Genomic DNA, 24,316 nt, shown 5'->3' with positions numbered 1-24,316 from the left:
TGTTTGACACAATGAGAATGAAATGACCTGTGATGCGTTTAATGTTTCTGATGTCAGAGCTGCAAATAAATCTGTGTTTGTTTTAAACCTTGTTTTTTTTCCAAGAAGCGTCTGCTTTGGTTTTGGTTTGATGCAGATAAGATAAGTTAAGACATTTTAAATTCTTTGATTGTCGAAAACCCTCTAGAAGAGTCTGATAATATTAACACATATATTTACATAAAGCAGCATATTTGTCCACTCCCATGTTGATAAGAGTATTAAATACTTGACAAATCTCCCAAGGTACATTTTGAACAGATAAAAAATGTGTGATTAATTTGCGATTAATCGTGGACAATCATGCGATTAAATATTTTAATTGACTGACAGCCCGAATAAAAAGTCATAGTATAGTACGTCACAAAAAGTCATAGTTTAGTATACCATAAAATTGGCAAAATAGTATATCATTAACAGCGATTTTAAATATTGACGTTTGTAAAACAGATTTTTCCTAAAAAAAAAGCACGCGAACACCAAGATATCACAGTGGAGAAGAATTTATTTGCATTTTGTACTCAGAAACTTCTCACCAACAGAGAATGTGAAAAATAAATACCCGAGAACAGCAGAACCAGTAGAATATCAAGTGAAGTTACAAAAATAAGTCAATGAAATCTATTTCTTTTTACATATCTGTGATGCTGTATCGCAAATTTCCAACAGCTCAAATATGAAACCATGTGATTTCTGTTTCCAAAGACGCAAAATACCAACAAATGTAAACATAACAGAGAATCCAAACTGTATCTGTATATTAGCTTAATGCATTTATGACGGAAGTCCTACAAGCAGGGAACATGCAGAGGACTGTTAGAACAGGGCTGGGTTCAGTTAACTCAAAACTCAATGAAAAGGAGGAAGTGAGTTTTCTTTCAAATTAAAGTACTGATGAACTTTTTGGCCATAGTCAATATTTTCTACTGATGATTTGAATTTAACAACCCAGCCATGGTTGTTTCTGTCTCTGCGCTTAGTTTTCTTTTGAAAAAGGAATAAGTTATTTCCTCCAAAATAAGAGCATACAGAACATTTACCAGATGGTACAGAAAACCACATAGAATATAAACTTATTGTTTTTTTTGCGTCTTCCACACTTTGCATTAACACACATCTTGGATCTAAAGTGTAGTTAGACATTTATTTGACTTCTGAGAGATAAAACGTCTCAGCTGTTACACTTTTAAATATTTAAAAGCTGTATTTTCAGTAAACACTTTTTTTTTTTTTTAATTTTGTGTGATTTGAGTGAATTTAGATAAAATACAATTAAAGATGCAGATTAACGCAGAGTGTGAAGCGAGATTTTCTTTTTTTTTGTCTTGTTCTGACACTAAATTTCTTCTACCCTTAAATCTAATCTCATGAACAGATACTGTATGTGGGAGGCACAGTAAGTTACATCAATAAAGCAGCAAACCCCAACCCTAAAATACCTGAAATCATACATTTAATTCTCTAAAATTACGTTACGCCCCACAAGCACTTTCAAAACATAAAATTCAATAATCTTCGAATCATAAAAACAACAAACACTAAAAACCTGTTCAATATAAATAATCTCTTAATTGATTCTGTGTGTGAATCAAAAACCGCTGCAATCACAGCCAAAGATCCCGCCTCTGCAGTTACATCATATTGTGTGTCATTACCATGTAATATGTCAACAACCAGTGTGGAATATGTTCAAATACTGCAGATGAATGTTACATACTGTATGTTAAACTAAATAGCTTCTAACATGGAAAATCCCTCCTTATGAAAGAACTGTCACCAAATAGAAACAAAGGCTGCAAAGCGAAGCCTGTCGGAGTTAAAAGTGTCCGTCCAGACTTTAAGGCGACAACGCTTTTGTGCAACTGGATGATGTAGAAAATTCACACTCCCAAAAACATACTTCAGGTTGTTTAAAGCTCAATTTAACATCAACTACAAAAACACATTAAAAACTACAAGGCACCTTTATCAAATCCTCATCGTGTCACTATTGTCACTAGAAAGTTTTCCCTTTACGTATGTCAGCATCTCTCTGCACCAAGCTCCTGTACATTTATAGTCAGTGCGAAGGAGGTCAGCTGAATATGCAAACATGCGTAATATATATTATATATATATATATTATATATAATATATATATATTATAATATATATATATGGAGAAGATCTTTCAAGGAAAACTAATAACTTTGTCTTTACATTTTCTTTCCAGGACACTTTCTATTAATAGGAAATTACAAGATTGGTTAAGAAAAAGATCCTGGTGGCCTTTTGGGTTTGGTCACATGTAGCATTTAGCCTTTCATTTTTAGTTTTTTGGAAGAATGGTTTAGTCTGGTGCAACCTGCAGATGCCTCCTGTCTATTACTATAATAAAGTGGTGGTGGCAGGTTTAGAAAAATGTCACATGTCACCACGGTGTAAAGCCTGTTTCATGTTTTGTAATGACAGAATGTGTGTAGTGTGAGGGTTTAGACTTTGGTGTAATTGTTTGTTTGTAGGCGATCCTCGTCTTCGTCGTCGACACTCAGGTCCAACCTCAGGTTATCCAGAGTCTGACGGTATGTCAGAGTCTCGTTACGCCTGTTAGGGAGATGGTGACAGAGAGACGTGGTGGTTTATTTTGTGCTATGAGAATAATGTAACATGTTGTATGAGGCTAGGATTTGCTTGTTATTTTTGTCAAAGTTTTCTTATTTACTCATAGAAGTTGTACATTGGAGTTATAACTTTTTAATTTTAGAATATTAAGTTAACCACTCATAATAAGTAATTACTTTTTCAGTTCAATTTGACTGTAAGTTTAATATTTTATGTCTACAACAGGCTATTTTATTCATTTTTTTTGGTAATTGTGTACTGTTACTTTAAGAGAGCGCACCCTGGCGCTTAAGTTAAGCTGTGAACTAGGGGATCGAGTAGACTAGCTGTGGAGTCACACTGTTTTCATACCGTGTCCTGTCATGTTTACTTTTATACTGTCCACCAAAGGAACCAGTGGAATTGAATGCCATAGCTATGAAAAACACACATTTCGTAATGGTTGGCAGGTGTTTAACCACTGGTAACCATAGCAACCACAGTGATGCTTCACACCATGTTACCAAATAATGCATCACTAAATGAAAATCTATTAAGATCCATAACAAAGTGATTGTTTATGGTTACTTTTACGTCTGAAGGAGGTGAGTGATTCTTAAAATGTCCCTTCTGACCTGTCCATTTCTGTGTGTGTGTGTATTAGTGGACGTACTTTGTCTGCAGGTGTTGGTCGAGCAGCTGCCTCTGCAGCCGGCCGCTCAACTCCCTCTCCTCGGCCAGCTCTCTCTGGGTGTGGCGGTACTGCCCATCCTTCCTGCTCGCCTCCTCCTCCGCCTCGTTCAGCTGACGCTTCAGAGAGCGCATCCTCTGGGTCATCTGGAGGACCGATCACAAAGCCACGCTTAGTTTAGACAGACAGGACTGGACGGACATGTTATCCGTAACAACTGAGATATGAAAACACACTTCTTATCACATGCTTAAAAACATTTCAAACATGTCCTTGACTATTTTTCTAGCTAGCTATGTATCTAATAATTTAAATACATATATTAGTACAGGAACAAGTCGATCACACTATTTTATAATACTGTGTGTGTGTGTGTGTGTGTGTGTGTGTGTGTGTGTGTGTGTTTTACCAGGTCTTTCTGCTCAGTAGCTATCCTGTGTTCCTCCTCCATCTGATCGCTCAGCTCAACGATCCTCCTCTCCAGTTTACTGATGGCGTTGGTCAGAACAGACTTGTTCCTGTACAAAACACACACACATTAGCACATACTTGTGGATTTGTTTCAGCCAGTTTATGCTATGGTTACATGTTGTTTATAGCAGTGAGTCTCAATGTGGGGTCCGGGGACATTGATTGTAAGTTTTACAAATGGTAAGAAGCATTATGCTTGATTACGATTGTCAATCACGAGTAATTGTTATGATAAAGAGGGGGTCCTTGGAAAAATGTGAAGATTGAGAACCCCTGGTTTGTATCACAGCTCGCCGTTTTGCAAACTACACTGCCGTGTTTCAGCAGCCGTTCTGAAATCAAACTCAATTAACAGACTTTTAAATGTGCTCGAGGTGAGTGATTCATCACACTCAACGATGCATGTGTGGCGTTTGGTGATGTAGTTTAAGTGCAGATTGATGTTAGCCAAGATGGATTACACATCTCAAGCAAGTTTCAATGGTCTGATCATTCTTTTTCATTTTGTACAGAATTGAGAGGAAACTAATGGCTGTTCAGAAACAGAAGCAAAGCTATGATCCAAACATTTAAAATCAACTGTACAGCTTGCATTTCAAAATGCAGAAAGACAAGTTATAACAGAGGTTTGTTAAGAAAAGTCACGTGACTGACCTTTCCTCGACCCTCAGACTGTTCTCCAGCTCTTTGACTCTGGCCTCCGCCCTGGAGATGACATCCTCCTGAACTCTGGAGCTATGAAGCTCCTCCACCTCCAGACGCAGCTCACGCAGCTACACACCGAGAGAGAGAGATTAGCTTTCACTTTTGTTCCACTATTGTTGATTATTAAGATGCAAGTATGTACAGTTTGATGCAAGTATGTACAACTTCATTGGCGCATTGGATTATCACAGATATATCTGTGTATATGTCTGCCAATAAGTAACAAGAAATTGCAGTGCACAAATGTCAAAGATATGTTTAGAAACAGTGTCTCCATTACACAGTTTGTCCACTAGAGGGCACTGACAAGTACATTTTTACAATAATAATAAGAATCAAATTTAAGGATCCTTATAAAAAAGAAAATGTGTCTTTATTTTGTGCTTAAACAAATGAATAACAGTTAATTCATCTTTTTCTGAATTTCTAAAAACTTCAATCATATCAGAGAGATGGAGAAATGTATTGAGAAAGAGGGTCTAACTGTGTTAAATGTAGAACATGAAGAAGTGACACACACAGTACCTGTCTCTCCATGGCGACCTTGTCAGTTTCCAGCTGGTCGTTCAGATCTTTCTCCTGAATCAACTTCAGCTGCAGCTGCTCAGTCTGTCGGCAAACACACAAATGTCTTAATAACCAGCCAAACAAAGTCCGTCAAATCGATGATAGAACAAATGTTAAGTAAATGACAGAACATTTTCCGTTAGCTCACTTCCTGTTTCCAGTGTGCATACCTGTTCGATAGCTCTCTTGTGTTTGGCGGCCCATCTCTGCTCGCTGTCATGCAGCTCCTCCAGATCGCTCTCCAGGTCGATCATCTTCTCCTGTTCAAAAGAGTTCAGAAACTATAAGTCATCATCCAAACTAAACTTTTTTTCAGGCAGCTTGTGATCTGAGGTCAGCTGTCGGTTCAGCAGGCTATTTAGAAATGGCACAGATTGAGTATCTTCAGAAATAGCGACATGATGAATATTTGGGATTATGGAATTAGCACGCTGATTGCTAAACAGGATTTGCATAATTAATACCTCATTAACCCCAAATTCTGATGGTTTGCATGACTGATTAATTCAAGTGGACATCTCTGTTTGAATCATGAGGTCATGTATGCCAACACGCTGTGGATACTGTTTGATCTACAGCTGGAAATAGGAAGAGTTCACTTCAAGGAAGAAACATTCAGGGAATTTTTTTTTGCCATTTTTTTAGGGCTGTCAATAGATTAAGATATTTAATCACAATTAAGCGTATGATTGTCCATAGTTAATTGGGATTAATCGCAAATTAATCATACATTTTTTTTATCTATTCAAAATGTACCTTAAAGGGAGATTTGTCAAGTATATAATACTCTTATCAACAGGAGGTAGGCAGAGGAGAAGAGATGGGTCTTGAGGCGGGACTGAAATAGGGTGAGGGAATCAGAGTCTCTAATATGTTGTGGGAGGGAGTTCCAAAGCCTAGGAGCTGCCCTGGAGAATGCTCTGTAGTATGACATGGTTGGTACCAATGGATTCCTTAGGTTTTACTAGTTTCCTATCATACCAATATCTTCACTATAGCTTTAAAACTGAGCTGGCTACAATCTAAAAATCACAAAGTTGCATTAATGCGATAAAGAAATTAGTGTCGTTATAACAAATTTGCGTTAACGCGTGATTATTGTGTTAACTTTGACAGCCCTACTTTTTTTTTTAAGATTGGTCAGCAGTCTGAAATCCCATACAGGTAAAGTCATTAAAAAAGTAATAGTATAGTACTAAAGCACCGAATGTGTATTAATCCGCAGATGAAAACAGTCCCTAACAAATGCACGATTTCATCCTGTTTCTATAATGTTGGCTAAATAGTACAGTGCCCAGATGTTTTAGGAAATTATTCAGCCTAAAAATAATGACTTCAGTCTTAAGTAGGAACAAATGAGCTGAAAAACAGGGTAAGTCCTAAAGTATTGAGAGATTGACCACCACATTGTTGGTTTTGGTCTTTTCATGGGATTTGCCAACAATCACACCAGCTTTATTCCTTAAATCTGATACCACTTTTATTTACTTTAAAAATAATCTAATAATTTATTTTAGGTGAAGCATAAAAACTCCAACTATCAAATGATTTACCTGAGCCTGTTTGACTTGTTTGGCCAGGTCATCTTTGGCCTGGTTGGTGCTCTGCAGCTCCATGTGGAGGTCTTCCACTGTCCTCTCCGCTTGCTTACACTGCAGCTGGATCCTTTCTCTCAGCTGGATCTCGTCCTCCAGCGTCCGCTCCTTATCAATCAGCTTACCAGACACCTGCACACACACACAAACACACACAGATCCTGAGGCTGCATTCATACCCAAGGTGTTCTCAGCTATTATTTAGAAGCAGCAGCTTTCTTTCTATCTAACCAAGATGCTAGAATACCTCACAAGCATGTTACAAGTGTGAAATTATTACATATATTAGTATTACACAAGTGAGCATACCTCTCCCTGCAGTCTGCTGACGATGAGCTGCAGTTTCTGCACCTCCTGCTCCTTCTCCAGCAGAGTCTCCTCCAGCTCCTCCACCCTCTGCGCGCCGTCCTCACGCAGCTTCTGCTGCAGGTTCAGCTCGGCTGAAGCCTGCGTGGTCAACAGCAGGGCCTCACCCAGCTGGAGACACACAGAAACATACATTTGTAGGTACACATATTTGTGCTTCCCTGGGTTTAACTGCAGGGATTTGTTTTCTTAATGACGGTTCCCAGTAAAGGTCAAATGAAAGCATCTCTGTCTACCTCTGTCTCCAGTCTGAAGATGGTGTTGTTGAGTTCGGATGACTTCTTGTCGCTGGTGTCTCTGTCGACCTCCAGGTCCTCCAGCTGTCTCTCTGTCAGCCACAACTTCTCAGACAGCGTCTGGGCATGCTGCGTCTGCTTTTCCAGGTTGTCCTGAACACAACACACACACACAAACACACAGTTCAGAGCTCTGCCAAAGAGTATAGAAGCAAAGAGGCGAAACTCTGGTGTTTTTTATATAATGGCCGCTATATGGCGATGCGGTAGCGCTGCCGCCTTTTTGGACTGTAAACGCCAATGAGTCCATAGCCATGAATGTATAAAGAGACGTCTGTAAATCAGAGGATAATGTTTTTTTAGGTAAATCAACTTCCCAATACGAACACTTAAATAGCCCTCATTTAAATCCTTATGTCCTAAAAGTTGCAAAATTCACTAATAGCTGAATCCAGAGTTATTTTCTTCGACATAATGAACATGCATCAGACCCACGGGATTGCACCGCCCTGCTTGGTAATATGAAATTCGGTTCTGCAGACTCCCTCCTAGCTCAGCTTGTCTGGAGATGATGGAAATTAAAAAGTGTTTTTTTCGAGCTGCTGTGTACCTCAGCATCCTGGATCTTGTTTTTGAGAGACTGCTGGAGAAAATTGAAGGCGTACTCCTGAGTGTTGGCCTCCACCATCACGTCCCGGGCGTCCTTCACCTCAATCTGTGAAGCACAGGAAAAGAGTCAGCAATGCAAACACACGGATAAGTACAGTATAAGTCCATCCATCCATTCATCTGCTCACACCTCCATCTCTCTGTATCTCTCGCCCATCTCTCGGTTCTCTCTCTCCATCTCTATCATCTGCTCTCTCGTCCTCTTCATCTCGTTGTTCAGCTGAGTGTTGGTCCTCAGCAGGTCCTCGTTGTTCACCAGCAGGCCGCGCATCTCAAACCTTCACAGGGAGACAGAGTACAGTTTTCAGACGTTTACACTGAGATGACAGAGAGGAGTGAAGGCAACTTTGAGTACGTTAAGAATCTCTTTCTCACCTTTCTGCAATGAATAAGTGCACTGAGGGTGCGGTCAGTACACCGTGACATCACTTGGTAGCGTGGTAACAAGTGCAAAAAGACTACAAATTCAAAGACTTCAAAAGAGAAAGCCAGTCAAACGATGCTTTTCATCTCAGTGTTAAGTTACTTACTTAGTAAGTTAAGACAATCGTCAGCAAAGCCGCGATTTAACATGTCGTTATGTGTGGGGTCTCTCACATTTTCAAAATCTGCAGTGTGGGCCAGCCTTTAGCTGAAAAGCATAGTTTTACCAACCTCGTCTGGTTAAAGGTTTCCAATCTATCACACTCAACCACACCCACCTGTGATCTCACAGTGTACTGACCATGCCTACTTTACATCACTGAAGCGAGGTGACAAATTCCACCAGTGGAGGTCATCAAAAACAAGATTATAAATAAGAAAAATAACATCATGTCTGACCTTATCTGGTTTCTCTCCTTCTCCATCACCACACTCTCCGCCTCCAGGAACTGGTTACGCTAGAGAGAACGCACACACACACACATACCGTCAAAATATTTTCTTACTTGTGGTAACAAACCACATTCTTACAGCAGGACTACATACAGTATGTATGAACCCCAAAATGGATCAGGTGGGGCCTACCTTCTGGCAGGCGTCCATCTGTTTGGTCAACTCCTCTATGTAGTCTTTTTTATGGGGCCCCCCCACAGTGTTAGAGCGCATACTGTAGTGGGTGGTGGGTGCCATCTGTAGCGACAAAAACATGGAAAAACATTACGCGGACGCGATGATAGAGAGTGTTTTATCTGTTTTGTGTGTGAGTAAACGTACAGTGCTGGTGACCTCGGACCTCTTCTTCAACAGAGTGTCGTAGGCGGAGAAACGGGGGCGAGGGGTGTTGTAGGTGTTGCCGGTGTTGAAGGTGTTGCCGGTGTTGAAGCTGTGGCCGGTGTTGAAGCTGTGGCCGGTGTTGAAGCTATGGCCGGTGTTGAGGGTGTGGCCGGTGTTGAAGTTGTGCATGCCAACCGGACTGGCGCTGCGACTGTTGTAGCTGTACAGGTTCATCTCTGAGGTGGAAGGAGACAGTCCACCAGGAGCCTGGAAATGAGGAAGGGGGCAGAGAGAGGAGGGTCAGTACCCTGCTGAAGAATGTCAACCTCAGAAGACCAGGATTGTCCCTGAAAACTCACATGTGTACGGAAGCCCTGAGAGGCAAGTGATCAAAAAAATAATCCTGGTGATCCATTTTCTAAGTCTGATCTAAAAGGGTTTTCTCTCCTGTGTTTATGACTTAAGAACAGGTGGATAAAAAGGTTTTGCCAGGATAATCTTTCTAAGTTCTTTAAATTTTTTTTGTCAAACAGGAAGAGGAAAAAATGGCCAGGTGAAAAAAAACAAAAAAACATTTTCAGGGTCATTTTCCTAAAATACTTTTTTTTTTAATCTATGAAAACCGATGAAAAAGAAGTTGTGTCAGCTGAAAATCTTTTTTCTTTTGACAGGATCATCAAGTGTTTGTTGTTGCAATACTCATTTCAGCCACAAGAGGCTGAAGTGCACTACTACTCCATGTTCTAAAAAGGACTAAACGCATGCACGTTTTCTTCCAGGTGAGTTTTAATTTCTCCATGCACTCCAAACACAAGGTAGGCCTACTATTGTGCATTAGCAAATTATGTAGCATTACTGTCAGGTCTTTCTTTTGGCTAGAAATGTATTTTAATCAGCGCTAATCTGCCATTAGAGAAAACACGAATGCTCTTATTCCTATTGAGAACATGGGGTAGTGTTGCACTTCAGCCTCTTGTGACCAAAATTAAAACAACACTAAGAAAAAACTAAAATTCAGCTTCCAAAAAAAAAAAAAATTCACTTGTTTTCACAGATTTAAAAAAAAAAAAGTAACTTAGAAAAATCATCCTTCCAATTTTTTTTTTTCCACCTGGCAAAACTTTTTTTCTCACCTGATTCACAGATGAATTTTTTAAGTCATAAACACAGGAGAGAAATCAATTTAGATCAGACTTAGAAAAATAGATCTCCAGAAGTTTTTTCCACACTTGCCTCTCAGGGCTTCCGTACATGTGAGAATATGTATGGATAAAATGCAATGATGCTTTTCAAATCCTCCTCAGCATTTTCACAGATTCTGTAAGACTTGCTGGTGCTGAACCTGCATTTAAAACATTAGTTTGGCAGTTGCAAATACATGCTATTTTTATTTTATTTTAGACAAAACAATGGTTTCAGTTAAAATTTGGAGCATTTGAAGGGTTTTGTTTACAACCAAATTTTGATGGTATCAATTTATTATGTTTATGTGACATTAAGAGTATTTATAAAAACAAACAATCCTGAAAAGATAAGAAGAACTAATACAATCAAAAACAATGTATATAAGATATAGAAATAAGAATCAGTTTTTCCACTACAAACCTTGAAATCAGACATTCGGTACGTGGGGTTGTAATCCATGGAGGCCGTTGTGGCGTACGGACTGTTGAACACTCTGGGAGGGCTGTCGACAACACCATACTGTAAACAAACAAACAAACAACATAACTGTGATTAATACCAAACAACAGAACTACAAAATGAGAGAGACACAAGAAAAACCGACAGAATCAATGCAATCAGAGTGCAGACTGAAAACCAATTCAGAAGTACAGATCAAGACACGATTGTTGGTTTGCATGAAAAAGTTCATAAACAGAAGCAAAGACAAAGTTGTAAACTGCTATATTTATTAAACGTGGACAACAATCCTGTTCATGTAATACAGCTAACACTGATATACTAAGTTTCCTAACTGATATTCAAATCAAATTCAACAAATTAAATTGTAATAATCAAACACATCTGAACACGTGATGAAGAGACATGTTAAGCTTGACAGTGAAGCTTTAACACACAGATTATTACAAAACAGGAAATATGTTATAGCTAATGGTAGATTAATTACTTCTTGTTATCTAAACAGGATGATATAACTGGCTGTTAATTACTAATGATTATTATGTGGTAAATTACTGTGGCAGATATATTACAGTAAATACTTGTATTTGTATCATTTATTATAATTTAAACATACTGCATTGATTAGATTTGATGTCAGATCATTTTATCATTGTATAATTCAGAGTTTCTCAACCATAATTAAGATCTTTTTTTGTTGTCTTCAGAATTATAGGATTCGAAAACACATAAAAATTCCAGAAGAAGTTGAGAAACTCCGATATGATTGAATATTGTGACTCAGGACGGCCAATGAGAAACCTTGAATTTGTGTTTTGTCCAGGTGATGGCGTTGTTCAACGACTGGAAAGGAAACGTTTTATTATAGCAATGCTGCATAAGATATGTATCGCTTCAACAGGATTATGACATTATGAAGATTTATGTGTGTTAAATTATTGCAAAGTGAGTTGGTTGCAGTAGTTGGAAAAGACATGATAGATGCACTATTGCAGGATTTCTATTTTTGTCATTTACTGTATTACTGTATGTTAATCATGTCATTTTGCAATGCTTTATGAAAAGTTATTATTTGCAAATAAAAAAAATGGATTTAATTAAATTCAGGATAAAAGAGATCTTCAATTAACATGAAACCTCGGACACTAATGGTTGGGGGTCTTCTTTCTAAAGACAAGGTTAAAGACCAGACAACAGAGAGAAACTCTGGTTTTAATAAAGTTTGTAATAACCCCAGCAAACATCTCCACTTTACCAAGTAACTTTGACATAAAAATTCGTATTTTTGTGCGATGAGAGATCAAGATTTTTGTAGGAGTGAGCATCAGCATTTTGAAACATGACAGAATATGCACTAGAATAAAGGAAAATGACACTTTAAATGTCATTGCATCTGCAGATTTTTGTCACTTGTTTTGTCCAGGAGATGGCACTGTTTAATAACTGGTTCTGTGTTTCTGGAATCACAGATATGACAGATATCTGATTATCATAAAAACTATCCCTAATCTCCCGGATCTGAATCATACACACACATACACAAAGTCCACGGTCCGCCTCACCCACCCTGTCAGACGTAGAGTCCCAGTCCCGTGAGGCCAGGGACTCCAGGGACCCTCGATAATGGTTCGGCCCCAGCCGGTTGCTCTCCCATCGGGTCGGCCGGGGGCCATTCTCCCCCACCGTCCCGCCGCCTCCTCCTGGACCATCTGCATCCCTGCCACTCACCCCGTTGGTCTTGCTCCCGTTGTTGAGGTACAGCTCATATTTCGGGTTCTGACTGGTCGGCTCAGCTTGGGGCGTGGTGGGATCCTCCTCTGACGGGCTGTCTGGCTGCTTGTTCGAGTCGAATTCGGACTCCTGGAGGAGAAGGGGAAGAAGGTGAGGAAGGAGGGATGAAATAAACCTGGGTGAAACATAGAAATATAGAAAACTACATCTACTGGTGGGGTGAAAACACTCAGCATATACACTTGGCTTGGCTTGGAAGAACTTGTCCATCTTTACTTTTGACTTCATAGCCAAGATTCGGCTTCGTCCCACCTCGGCACATACTGCAGATAATAAGCCACAATAAGCCGCCGGACTATTTTCAAGCAAATTATCAGACAGAAACTCAAGCAAACAGAATGCAAAAATGCACAAAAGTATGTAATATGTCCCTATAACTGCAATCATGCAGTCAAATCAACACAGTCATAGCGTGAAGGTTGTTGCTATTAGTTTAGACAAAAGCCAAAAACACTTGAAGCTCATTTATGGGGAAAGAATCAAAAGGACGTTAGAGTTAAATACGTAAGCGACAGTTTGTAGCAATTTTGATTAGTACGATTGAAGACGTGGTTCATGCTTTCACGTCGTCATGCGGATTGCGAACGGCGCTTTAATCATGCAAGGAGATGCGTTTAAAAAAGCTGCAGTGCCATGCTGTTGTGCCGTCTTGACGCAGAGAAGATGCAGAGATGTTCGTTTCATGCAAGGACGTCGAAGTGGTCGGCCTTTGCTTACCGATCCCATGCCGGAGTCAGCCACCGAGTCTCTACCGGAGTCTGTGGTTTGTGTTTTTCTCCTCGGTTCTGAATCGGTCTTCCCTGCGCTGCCTCCTACTGGACAATCGATCCTCGCAGTGATCTTACTATTAACGGTGCCTTTCTGAGCTGATTGAGCCTGACTGATCATCCTGAACGGAGGGGTCACAGTGATGCTGGGAAGCAAACCCTCGTTTCGTCTGACACTGCTCGGCATGGACGGACTTGACTTGGACTTTGGAGACTCGACAGTCGCTGCAGAAGCAGACTTCGGGACTAGTCCTGTTCCCGATGAAGGGCTCTGTGGGGAACCGGAAGAAGAGGCGTCATCCGGACCGGAGAATTTACCGATCAGGTCTTTGACGCTGCCGGCTCGGTGCAGGTTTGACCTGCGGGACAGGCCTGCAGCTGGTTTCTTATTACTGGCTCTCCAGGCCTCTTCTTCCTTGGTGGTCTGGTGAGGACTAATTGGTGATTGGGTGGAAGTAGACTCGGGCGCATGCTGAAAGAGGTGAACCCAAAACACTGTTAGCCAGGAGTCTGAGCAGCACAGGTTAGTGGTGGGTGATATTACAGACATTATAAAATGGGTCGCTCAAATCAAGCAATGTGATTGGTTCATAGCCGTGATATAATAACCACAAACCACGGCTATGACTTCTATTTCCTTTGCACTTTCGGTATCATTCCGTGCTGATTCCTTGAAAGCAGCACGTTAATAATGTGTTTTTCTCTCTCCTGTCTTTACAGTGTGTAGATGTTGTTGGCTGTTGATATGCATACATAATGACGTGAAGCCCAGTGTGTGTGTCTGTGTGTGTGTGTTCCTATCCTGACATAAATCCCTCTTGAGGAAGTGCAACATCTGCTCGCTCATCTGAAAAATCCCCCTCTCCCCCAAAACATCCCACTTTTTCACACAGAAATAAAAAGACAGATAAATATATAAACAGATAGACTACAAAATAATAGAAAAACAACTCCTCCCACACTAAAAATAGAGAAAAAGAACAGAATTTGTATTTATTTTTTTTGCCAAAAATCCACTTGATTAAATCCAACTTTAATTAACATCATAACAAGAAGACCGATGCCACTTAGAGAAATGAAGTGGCGGGCGTCCAGGGGTTTAACTTTCGGGGCTCGAGGGTCCAAAGCACTGAGTGGCCTTAATCCAGGGTCTCGCCTGACAGCCTCCCCCAGGGACGGTGAGCCATGGCTGGGGTGGGAGAGGAGCCGGGTCCTGGGAGGACCGAGAGGGCTGGGGTTTAGGATCGCTGCTAATCACCCCGGTATTAAAATGTTTACAGGCCGTGGTGGGATTAGCTCTGAGCTGATGATTTTTAATGTTATTATTTCTGCCCTGTGAGCCGAGCGCACTCAGTTTGGACTCGTGGAATGAGGAGACGGGGACACACTCAGTGATGAAATGTGTGTGCTCTTGTATTTCTGTCCTTATGTACTGTACAATTATTGTGATGAGTTTCTCAACAATCAGGTCAAGATCCTATAGTCTCAGTATATATATATATATATATATATATATTTTTTTATAGTTATTTGAGCGCTAATTTATTGGTTTGCATAACATTGTACAGGTGTTTCTATTTTTCTGGTAATATACAACTAATTAAAACACACATTTTCACATGATTTTGAACTACATTTTCTCCGAAATTTTGTACACATGGACATCTGGAAGTCAAGCAAGTCCTCACGCTTAAATGAGGACTTGTTCGTCAGTGCAAACAACCCAAATGAGCGCTTGCTGATCTGGCGCCCCAATGGTAGAACAAATACACAACAGTAGTACTTTAAGTTTAGCAAACCAAAGCTACTTGGTTAAGGTTTTAGAAAGATTGTGTTTATGGCTCAAAGAAACCAAGGCTGGTGGGAGACACAACGTTGTCCACACATCCATCTACCCTGAACCTGTCCTCAAGACACTGGGAGACGGTCTGCGTTAAAGTAATTTGCGCTGTTAAGCCGTTTGAACAATCATTGCTGTCATTTTTCTGGGAAATTATGTTTCTAAACCTGCACAAGAAATCTGAATTTAAAGATGGAGAAACCAACATTCAACTAAACGGAGCAATCACACAGAAAGACGGGCAGACAGCTTCATTCAGGAAAACCAGGTCCATATTCCCTAAAGTCCTGTCCACGCACACACATTGGTCCTCCATTCCCTGTGGCCTCACTACAGTACAGACATATGGTGTAGAGCTGTACACCATCTGACCCACATATATAACAGCAATGCATCCTGGGAACTACAGTGAATGCCTCCCTGATGTTTGGTGCAGAAGTGCTCAGGGGTTTTCCCCCAGAATAACGGTTCAGGAGAGGCGGTGAGCATGAGGACCGCTAATATTTCTCCAATAATTGAAAAGTGAACATACAATATTGAGCATGAAAGATCATTTTGTGTTTTTTGGAAAACAATTCTGCTCTACTTGCTAGAGCAAACACATTTTCTTGCACGAATAATTGAAAATTGAGCGACTTAGAATCGTGGAAATTGAAGCAGCAGAGGCCGAAAACCTGATTTTAGTCCAGTTATCTCAAGCTGCAAAAAACCTTGTATCCTACATTTCCCATAATGCAACTCAACATTGCTTTTTGTTAAACCCTCCCTGTCTGATAAACCTCCAAGCTTCAAGTTTGAAATGCAGCTTTTCCATTCAAATTTTGAAAAATCAGTGGAATGCCCCTTTAACTATACACTGCCGTGTCTCCGTCTCCTGCATATTACACTAAGAGAAATGTAATTTGGTGTGGAAGGTGTTGGACATGTTTGTGAGAGTTTACATGGATTTCTGTGATAGACAGGCTGGTTTACTCAGAGATCACACAGACATTCAGCTCTTGGCCATCTGCACACCGAACTATAGAAACTCTTCATGTTGGGAACAATAAATTTGATCATCTGTCGGGACCAAACCAGCCACCTCCATTTTTAGCCAAAACACTTTCAAACATTTCATTATCTCCGCCAGGCGTAAGCCTGTGGGGAGATGAGTTGTAGCTTCACCTGGTTGTTTTTCAACTTCTTCTGGTTGATTTGTAGCTTTTCTTGATTATTTTGAAGCTTCTCCTGGATGTTTTGTAGCTTCTCCTGGTTATTTTCTGGCCTTTACAGTTGCTTTTTAGTTTATTCAGGTTGTTTTTTAGTGTCTTCGGGCAGTTTTCTACCTTTTCATTGTTGTTTGTGGTCGTTTTCTGGCTTTTGGGGTTCTTGTTGTGCTTCTTCAGATTAGTTTCTCTCTACTTTAGGTTGTTCATAGCTGTGTTTTAGCTTCTTTGGGTTGTATTCAGGGGTGTTTTGTACTTTCTCCTGGTTGTTTTCAAGTTAATTTTTGTTGTTTTCTAGTTTGTCTTAGAAAATTTGTTTAAAGACAGCTGAGAGAAGAGAATTACTGTTAACATTCCTGCCACTGTTTCATGTGGCCATGTATGTACGCGTGTGTTTGACTCTACTTCTCACTTTCTTCAATTCAAACTGTAGATTCAAAGAGCTAACAACTTTTCTCACTTCATATTTCACTTTTCGTCACTTTCTCCTCACACAGAAACCTCTCACAGTCTGAACTCAGAGTTATTACTGCGAGACACACATCACCTTAACATCGCTACACACAAAAGCAAAATTATCACGGCAGCAGAGAGGGAGAGAGGAAACGACAGCGTAATAAAAAATAAAATAAATAACCAATTAGTGGCGGCAGTCTTGTGTTGGACACATACGTCTCTCACAGAGAGCAAAACGTCGAGCTCCGTTTGGCCCGAAGCAATCTGCTTGGCAATATGTTCCTGTGTTGTTGTTGTGTTTCCCCCCCCCCCACTCCTCCCCTCTCCATGACTGTAAATAACAGAGATTATTTACCAACCGGCGCTCTGTCCTCGCCTTAAGGCCGGCCCGTTTTTACACTTTGCTTAGCCGACAATTATCCCTTCAACTGGAATATTTGTTACAAATCAGGCTGAAATCTGGTCAAACTAATCCTGGATGTCTGGATTTCACATGGGAATAACAGAAATGAGCTCAGATGTTTTGATCACTGGGTGAGCCTGTCAAATATGTCTATTAGTGATGTGTTAAATATGGAGAGCTAAAAGCAGCTTAGTAAGGGTATGTTGTCGGTAGAGCAACAGTACAAACTGTTACAGAAAATGTGAATCCATGTCATACTAGCCTCCCGGGAAAGAGGCTAAATAACACTCCAAACGTACATTAAATGTTAGTGAGGAAAAACTGGCATGGCAATTTTCAAACAGGTCCCTTGACCTCTGACCTCAAGATATGTGAATGAAAATGGGTTCTATGGGTACCCACGAGTCTCCCCTTTACAGACATGCCCACTTTATGATAATCACATGCAGTTTGGGGCAAGTCATAGTCAAGTCAGCACACTGACACACTGACAGCTATTGTTGCCTGTTGGGCTGCAGTTTGCCATGTTATGATTTGAGCATATTTTTTATAATAAATGCAGTACCTGTGAGGGTTTCTGGACAATATCTGTCATTGTTTTATGTTGTTAATTGATTTCCAATAATAAATATATACATACATTTGCATAAAGCAAGCATATTCGCCCACTCCCATGTTGATAAGAGTATTAAATACGTGACAAATCTCCCTTTAAGGTACATTTTGAACGGATAAAAAATGTGCGATTAAATATTTTAATCGACCGACAGCCCTAATAAAAGTGCAACATTTTGTAAAACAAATACTTTTATATCATAAATATTAACCCAGAAGAAATACACAAAAATTGTGTGTTGACCTTTTCATGCACTTAAGAACCGAGCACTGAATTTGTTCCTATACAATGGAACCCAATTACAATATTATAAAACTAAATTTATCCCAGGCTGATCTTTACAAAACATATTTTTGCCCCAAACATTTTCCCATGAGCATAAAGCTGCAGAGGCTTTTTTTTTTTTACACCCCAGATGTCCTCAACTGATGCCTAATTGCACCTGTGTCCCTTTATAGAACAGAGTTTCTTTATTTCTGAGAGATTTATACGTTTTTGATAATTACTAAGAGTGTTGAGCTCATCCAGCTGCTCCTCTCATAAATCCATAAACAGACAATGCCGGGTCTTACACTGTAATTTACACATTTATAGTTATAACTTGAGCTCTTATTACTTCTAATAATTATTATGATTATTACGCACAATGCAGTTCTACAGCATGTTGTGCCGCTGAGGCCTTAACCTCTAATATGAGAGAACACAGGACATACAGTAGCTCCCATTCAGCAGACGGCTGTGTGTGCGCTATAAAAGTTGCCAATCTAGGATGGATCACTGAATCTACAAAAACCTATTCATTAAATCTGATCTGAATCTATTAGATTTATATCTAATCAAAATGATGTGTGATTATACAAATCCTGGCTCATTTTCTGAGAGATTAACCTCAAATAATCTGATAAAAAGGTTACTGAGCCTCTCTTAGGGCACAGCGGCTCGTCTAGATTAGCAGGACGAAGCGTGAGACCGAAGGTGTCGAGGGTCTGAATCCCCTCAATTTTGGAAGGCATTGCCACGCAACATATTTTGCCCATTTATGTATGAGATTACACAAGTGACACTGTAAAGTTAGTGTACAGTAGTTAGCTGTTTTAGTGAAAATACAAGTGTTTTGAATCATATAGATGACAGAAGAGAATTAGATTACACTGGAGGATTAGTTTGAGAAGTATCTACAGATGGGTTGAGTCTTAATTGTCCATTGTAATCCATTGAAATTAATCGTGTGTGAATTCAGCTGCTAAATGTGAAGAAGCAAACTATGAACTTTATGAACCACCTTTCACAATCTTCTCAAAAGCCATTCAAATGATCGATTATTGGTGCAGTTTCACTTTTAATTCCTATTTTTCAATGGAAATCTGCAGAAACTGAAAAGGATGAGCCTGATCCGTGTTGTGTTTCTGTGCAGGAGCTGCAGCATGTTGGCAGCCGGCCTGTCTCCTGTTTGTATTTAAGCTTCACAAGTTAAATTGTGGTGACACTTTGACAGGTTTCCTGTTATAATAAGACTCCAAACCAGGTTTCTTCCCTCATCGTTTCCTGTCACAACTGTGTCAGTCTATTATGGGATTTTTTTGTTGTTGTTTTTTTTAGGGAGATGATGCTGTGGGTATGTATATGTATGTGTGTGTGTGTGTGTGTGTGTGTGTAGGTCTGTATCTGTGTGTGTGACAGACAGAGCCAGATGAGCAGGCAGATGTTTCCTCTGTCTCCACTCCGACTGTCTGAGAAAGACTGACAACAGCTGGACCAATGCCAGACACACACGCGCACGCACACATGCACGCTCGCACAGGTAGACAAAGACACAGTGGTACTGTTCTACCTCAACCAAACTGCACTGAGAGGTTTCTCTTCGCATTTTATTTGTACTTTGTTGGTTAGATCTCATCTACTATAAGTTGAACTTGTTGAACTAAAATATTTTAGATTTGGTTTAAGTCCAAACCAACATCATTTTTCTTGCAGGCTGTGTTTTATACTTAAAGTTCTTTTGCATACTTGTCATATTATGGACAGTTTCACATCTTAGGTCTTTCAACTAACTCCAATGTAAACCCGTGTTATTAGACAGACGGAGCAAGTGATGTAGTATTAATAGCGTGAGAGTCTAATAAGATGCAAATCATTTTATAAAAATATGCTCTACCAAATGGTTCAGTTGTCCTTTTATGGTAAAGGTAGTAAAGCTACAGTTTGACTGTCTAAAAACATGAGCTACCAAATGGTTGAATTGTCCTTTACTGGTAAAAGTAGTGATGCTAAGATAAGTTTTATGAAATAAAAAAAAAACGTATGAACTTATTCACTGTTGTTAATATAATTTGTTAGTATCATATATTTAATATTATTCCATTATATATATGCTGAAATAATTTAATAAGTATAATTTTTCTAATGTCTATAAACATGCTCTACCAAACGGTTGAATTGTCCTTTACTGGTAAAAGTAGTTATGCTAAAGATAATACTTTTTATGAAATAAAAAAAAAAACTCAACCTAAAATAACCTAACATTCACTGTTGTTATTTGTTAATATCATATATTTAATGTTATTCCAAAATATATTTGATGAAAAGTTATATCATTATGTTTTTCACCATTTCTGAGATAGTAGCTTACAGTACTGTAAATATCTACAATAAATACATGGAAATAATACTAGTGCTAGTAATACTACTAATTTCATAGTAAATGTTAATATAATTTAATATTATCATATATTTACTGTTGTTCCATTAAATATTTGATGAAAAATAAATGCAAAAAGAAAATACATCAGTATGATTTTCACACCATTTCTAAGATAGAAGCGTACTGTAAATATGGTAAATATCTATACTAAATACATGGAATAATACTAATACTAGTAATACCACTACTTATAATTATGGTAATAAATTGACATATGTTGGTATACTAATCTATTACTACATAATAACAGTACATGGTTTGTATTTTTCTTTTACCATGCAGCGACATCTTAACCATTTAGTATGGGCCTATATAAAAAAAAACTGTAGGGTCTGTCTGTCTAAAAAACAACAACATTGATTGTTATTATTATTGCCCCAAGGACATAAAAATGCAATGGAAATTAATTGCTTTTGTTTTAGTGAGGACATTAATGGGCAGAGTGGGACCATTCATATTGTTCCTTGCATTTTTGTGTCTAAGGTGCATTCTGTTTGGGCCATGAAGCTGAATTTAAAATGTCCAAACCTACTGTATTTGGAGCTTTAAGCTGAACCCTAACCCTGCAGAATGGTAGCTTGGGTTAGGTGCGTTGTTAGTCTGGTTTGTTAGGCCCAAAAAAACACCAACATACAAACAATAAATACCGTTAGGCATTGTTTGTTACAGGTTTGACTGTGCCAAGAACGAGCAGGCAGAATAAACCTCTGAGAACAACCTAAAGCGAGTTGAGACAACAGATCAGAGAGGAGCTGTGGGTGCTGTGAGTTTAGATGCTGAGTAGAACTGTACCATGTTGTTTTCTTGCTCTGTCTCGTTGTTTCCCAGCATGGTGCGATCACTCCGTCTGCTGTTAGACGTTTCCGCTCTGAAGGAAAAGTGCAATGTTTAAATTGTTTTCTAGTAAGAAAACAACAGGTTTTTGAATAATGTAAAGTCGATCAAAGTTAAACTAAATCAATTCTGGTCAGTTCGTTTTGAGACAGGATGTGGCGTTTAGGTACCTGTGGGATTGTTTGAGTATTTTCTGTGTGAAACAGGTGAGTCTCTGCGTCTCGTCCTGGTACCTCTGCAGGTCTTGGGTCAGCAGGTTACGTAGCGCGCTCAGTGCCTCCTCCTGGAACACCAAACTCTCTGATTGGAGCAAACGCTCAGTGACGGAGGCTTGAAGCTCCCGACAAGCACACAGCTGAAACTGGGGAGGAAAATAATGGACAAGAGTTTCACTGATAGGCTTTTATAGGAGCTGCTATTAGGAAATACAGCAATCAAACATCAGTAACTTAACCTACAAAAGAAAACACCGGTCAACCAACGGTCTGGAACACGGATCTCCTGGTTAAAAGTCCGGTGTTTGCTGGGCAATATGTATCACCAAATAACACATTTTGACAAAGCCTAAAGTTTATACGTCTTCTCTTATTTGCTTACTTTTTGACATGATATTTTTTGTCAGTTTTGGCAACCGATTCAGTCCATCATAATTGCGTTATCGCTCGCTATAAGCATCATAGATGTGGGTCAGTAGGGGCCTGCTACGCCTACTACGTTGTAAAAGTGAAAGCGAAACTTAAAACCAATAAGTTCCAACAAGTAAAACTGAATGAAACGTTACATTTTGAACACAAACAAAACAGCTTGTTAAGCTTTAGGCCACAAAACTACAACTTCTCTAGGTTTAGACAAACAAAAACACTTAGTTAAGTTTAGTGAAAAACATTACGTTTTGGCTCAAAATGAATATGTTTCAAAAGTGAAAGTGAAACTCGGTCCGCTGTGTGAAAGTACTGTTTTGTTTTGTACTTTTCTTCCTTCTTTTGGTGATCTCCCACGTGAATTGATGATAAGACCCACATCAATGAGGTTAACCACTGCACGCTTAAATGGTCTGATAACAGTCTAATTGGCTGCTGTTGTTTTTTTTAACCCACTGTGACCAGTGTGTATGATAACAGTTTCCTGCTGTGGTCACTTACAGTGGACGCCTGAAGGCTGGAGTTTCTCTTCAGCTCTTGTTCGGTCTGTTTCTTCTTCTCCTGAAGATGGAAAAGCTCAGTAGTCAGCAGCTGCTGGCGGCCTTCAATCTGCAAGAGTCTGACAACACAAATACACACATTTAGTTTAGAAAGATGTACTTCTTCAATTAGAATTCACACCGTGTCAGGTTAATTAATTATAATATATACTTTTATATACAGTATATTTACAATGCAACACATTTCTGGAATTATGAACTGGACTCTTTGACACATTTATAAACTTAGTTAATAGTTATTTTACTGTTAAATAATGAAATATACACATATAAACAAGCTAATAAAATAAATTTAATGTCAATGAACAACAATTAGCAAAAAATGTGCAGGATAATCTTCCATGTTTGAGGTCAATACTGCAAATTTGATTTGTTTTTATGAATGCACACAATGGGAGCTTTTACCCCTCAGGTGCTGCTGTTTTACAGTAAATATTTTCCCTGAACACACAACTTGAATTCAGTGACAACATGACAGGAAAGACCTCTCTGTTCTCTATTTGTCTTCTAGCAGCTGAGAAAACACTGACGATAGATACGGCATCACATCTCCTTTGATACTTTTGTTCTCTTCTTCGGGCTGTTCTGGGGTATAAACTAAAAGGTTAGTCGTGAACTTGGGATTTGAACTATCAACCTTCTGGTCTCTCTTCCTGATCCCTCAAAGCAAACTGAAACTGTTCCTTCCTTGAACAAACACAGTGGTGTTTTCATAGAGACACACAGAGCTAATGATTGATGCTCCCAGTTTAACGTCAAGTGCAGCCAAATACACTCACCACACATGTGACCACAGCTGGAGTCACACCATCATGTACTGTTGTGCCGCGGTTACATTCACTACTGTTATCTACTGTAGTGATATCTCTTTAAAACTACAAGTACAGAGTAGTAGCAGAGGTACAGCAGGACTATTCTAGTCAGAGTAGAATTAATAATACAAGCAGCAATTGTACTAGTACTGGCAGCAGTGTAGTAGAAGTAGATGTAATCGGTATTTTCTACAGCAGCAGCAGACTTAGTAGTAGTACCAAGAGTAATACCACGAGAAAAAATAGGGGCAGTAGTATCTGTAGGATCAGAAGTAATAGTATATAGAAAATATTGTGTAGCAGCAGTGTAATTATAGCAGTATTAGTGTTAATGTTCGTACAAGTAGTACTACTTGGTGGCAGTGGTAGTAGCCTACAAGTACTACCAGTACTGCTAGGAGCATTCATGCAGTAGTACCAATAGTTGCAAAAGTATTACTTGTGATATTTGTCAGTGTAGCAGTGTAAAGTAGTAATAGTAAAAATAGAAGTTGTAGTAGTAGAGTTGTAGCAACTATATCATTAGTTGTAGTAGTAATAGTGCTAGTGCTTGTATTATTAGTATTGCTAGTGTCAGTAGAAGTAGTCGTACTACTGCTAGGAGCATCCGTGCAGTAGTAGTACCAATAGTTGCAAAAGTATTACTTGTGATATTAGTCAGTGTAGTAGTGTATAGTATTACTACCGATAAAAGTTGTAGTATATTAGTAGTAGTAATAACTATAGCATAACTTGTAGTAGAACTAATCCTTTTACTTTTAGTACTGCTAGTGACAGTAGAAGTAGTCGTAATGCTGGTAGAAGATGTAGTAGCTCTAGCAGCAGCATTAATAGTACTAATAACACTACAAGGCATAGCAGAGTAGTAATAGCAGCACTTCCAGTAGTAGTAGAGTTGTATTAACTATAGTATTAGTTGTAGTAGTACTA

General features: G+C 39.2%; 1 protein-coding gene across 3 annotated transcripts in view; it reads right to left on the bottom strand.

The window, feature by feature from the left end:
- Positions 1 to 1,112: 1,112 nt before the first annotated feature.
- Positions 1,113 to 24,316, bottom strand: part of LOC141757140 (uncharacterized) — a 54,832-nt gene continuing 31,628 nt past the window's right edge. For 2 of the 3 annotated variants that reach the window (XM_074617420.1, XM_074617418.1), the window contains exons 4-23: positions 22,516 to 22,633; positions 21,544 to 21,734; positions 21,332 to 21,407; positions 13,269 to 13,790; positions 12,327 to 12,620; positions 10,722 to 10,820; positions 9,117 to 9,383; positions 8,928 to 9,032; positions 8,742 to 8,800; positions 8,050 to 8,197; positions 7,861 to 7,965; positions 7,251 to 7,403; positions 6,958 to 7,125; positions 6,607 to 6,780; positions 5,224 to 5,313; positions 5,012 to 5,095; positions 4,436 to 4,554; positions 3,720 to 3,828; positions 3,293 to 3,456; positions 1,113 to 2,622 (exon numbers count right to left, since the gene is read on the bottom strand). In XM_074617420.1, the coding sequence (XP_074473521.1) occupies positions 2,511 to 2,622; positions 3,293 to 3,456; positions 3,720 to 3,828; positions 4,436 to 4,554; positions 5,012 to 5,095; positions 5,224 to 5,313; positions 6,607 to 6,780; positions 6,958 to 7,125; positions 7,251 to 7,403; positions 7,861 to 7,965; positions 8,050 to 8,197; positions 8,742 to 8,800; positions 8,928 to 9,032; positions 9,117 to 9,383; positions 10,722 to 10,820; positions 12,327 to 12,620; positions 13,269 to 13,790; positions 21,332 to 21,370 (2,811 nt within the window). In that variant the 5' untranslated portion in view covers positions 21,371 to 21,407; positions 21,544 to 21,734; positions 22,516 to 22,633 and the 3' untranslated portion in view covers positions 1,113 to 2,510. The remainder of the gene's footprint in view (positions 2,623 to 3,292; positions 3,457 to 3,719; positions 3,829 to 4,435; positions 4,555 to 5,011; positions 5,096 to 5,223; positions 5,314 to 6,606; positions 6,781 to 6,957; positions 7,126 to 7,250; positions 7,404 to 7,860; positions 7,966 to 8,049; positions 8,198 to 8,741; positions 8,801 to 8,927; positions 9,033 to 9,116; positions 9,384 to 10,721; positions 10,821 to 12,326; positions 12,621 to 13,268; positions 13,791 to 21,331; positions 21,408 to 21,543; positions 21,735 to 22,515; positions 22,634 to 24,316) is intronic. The other variant, XM_074617419.1, reaches the window with a different exon arrangement.

Source organism: Sebastes fasciatus, chromosome 19, assembly GCF_043250625.1.
Source record: "Sebastes fasciatus isolate fSebFas1 chromosome 19, fSebFas1.pri, whole genome shotgun sequence".
Taxonomy (NCBI): Eukaryota; Metazoa; Chordata; class Actinopteri; order Perciformes; family Sebastidae; genus Sebastes; species Sebastes fasciatus.
This window is presented reverse-complemented; position numbering and strand designations above follow the sequence as displayed.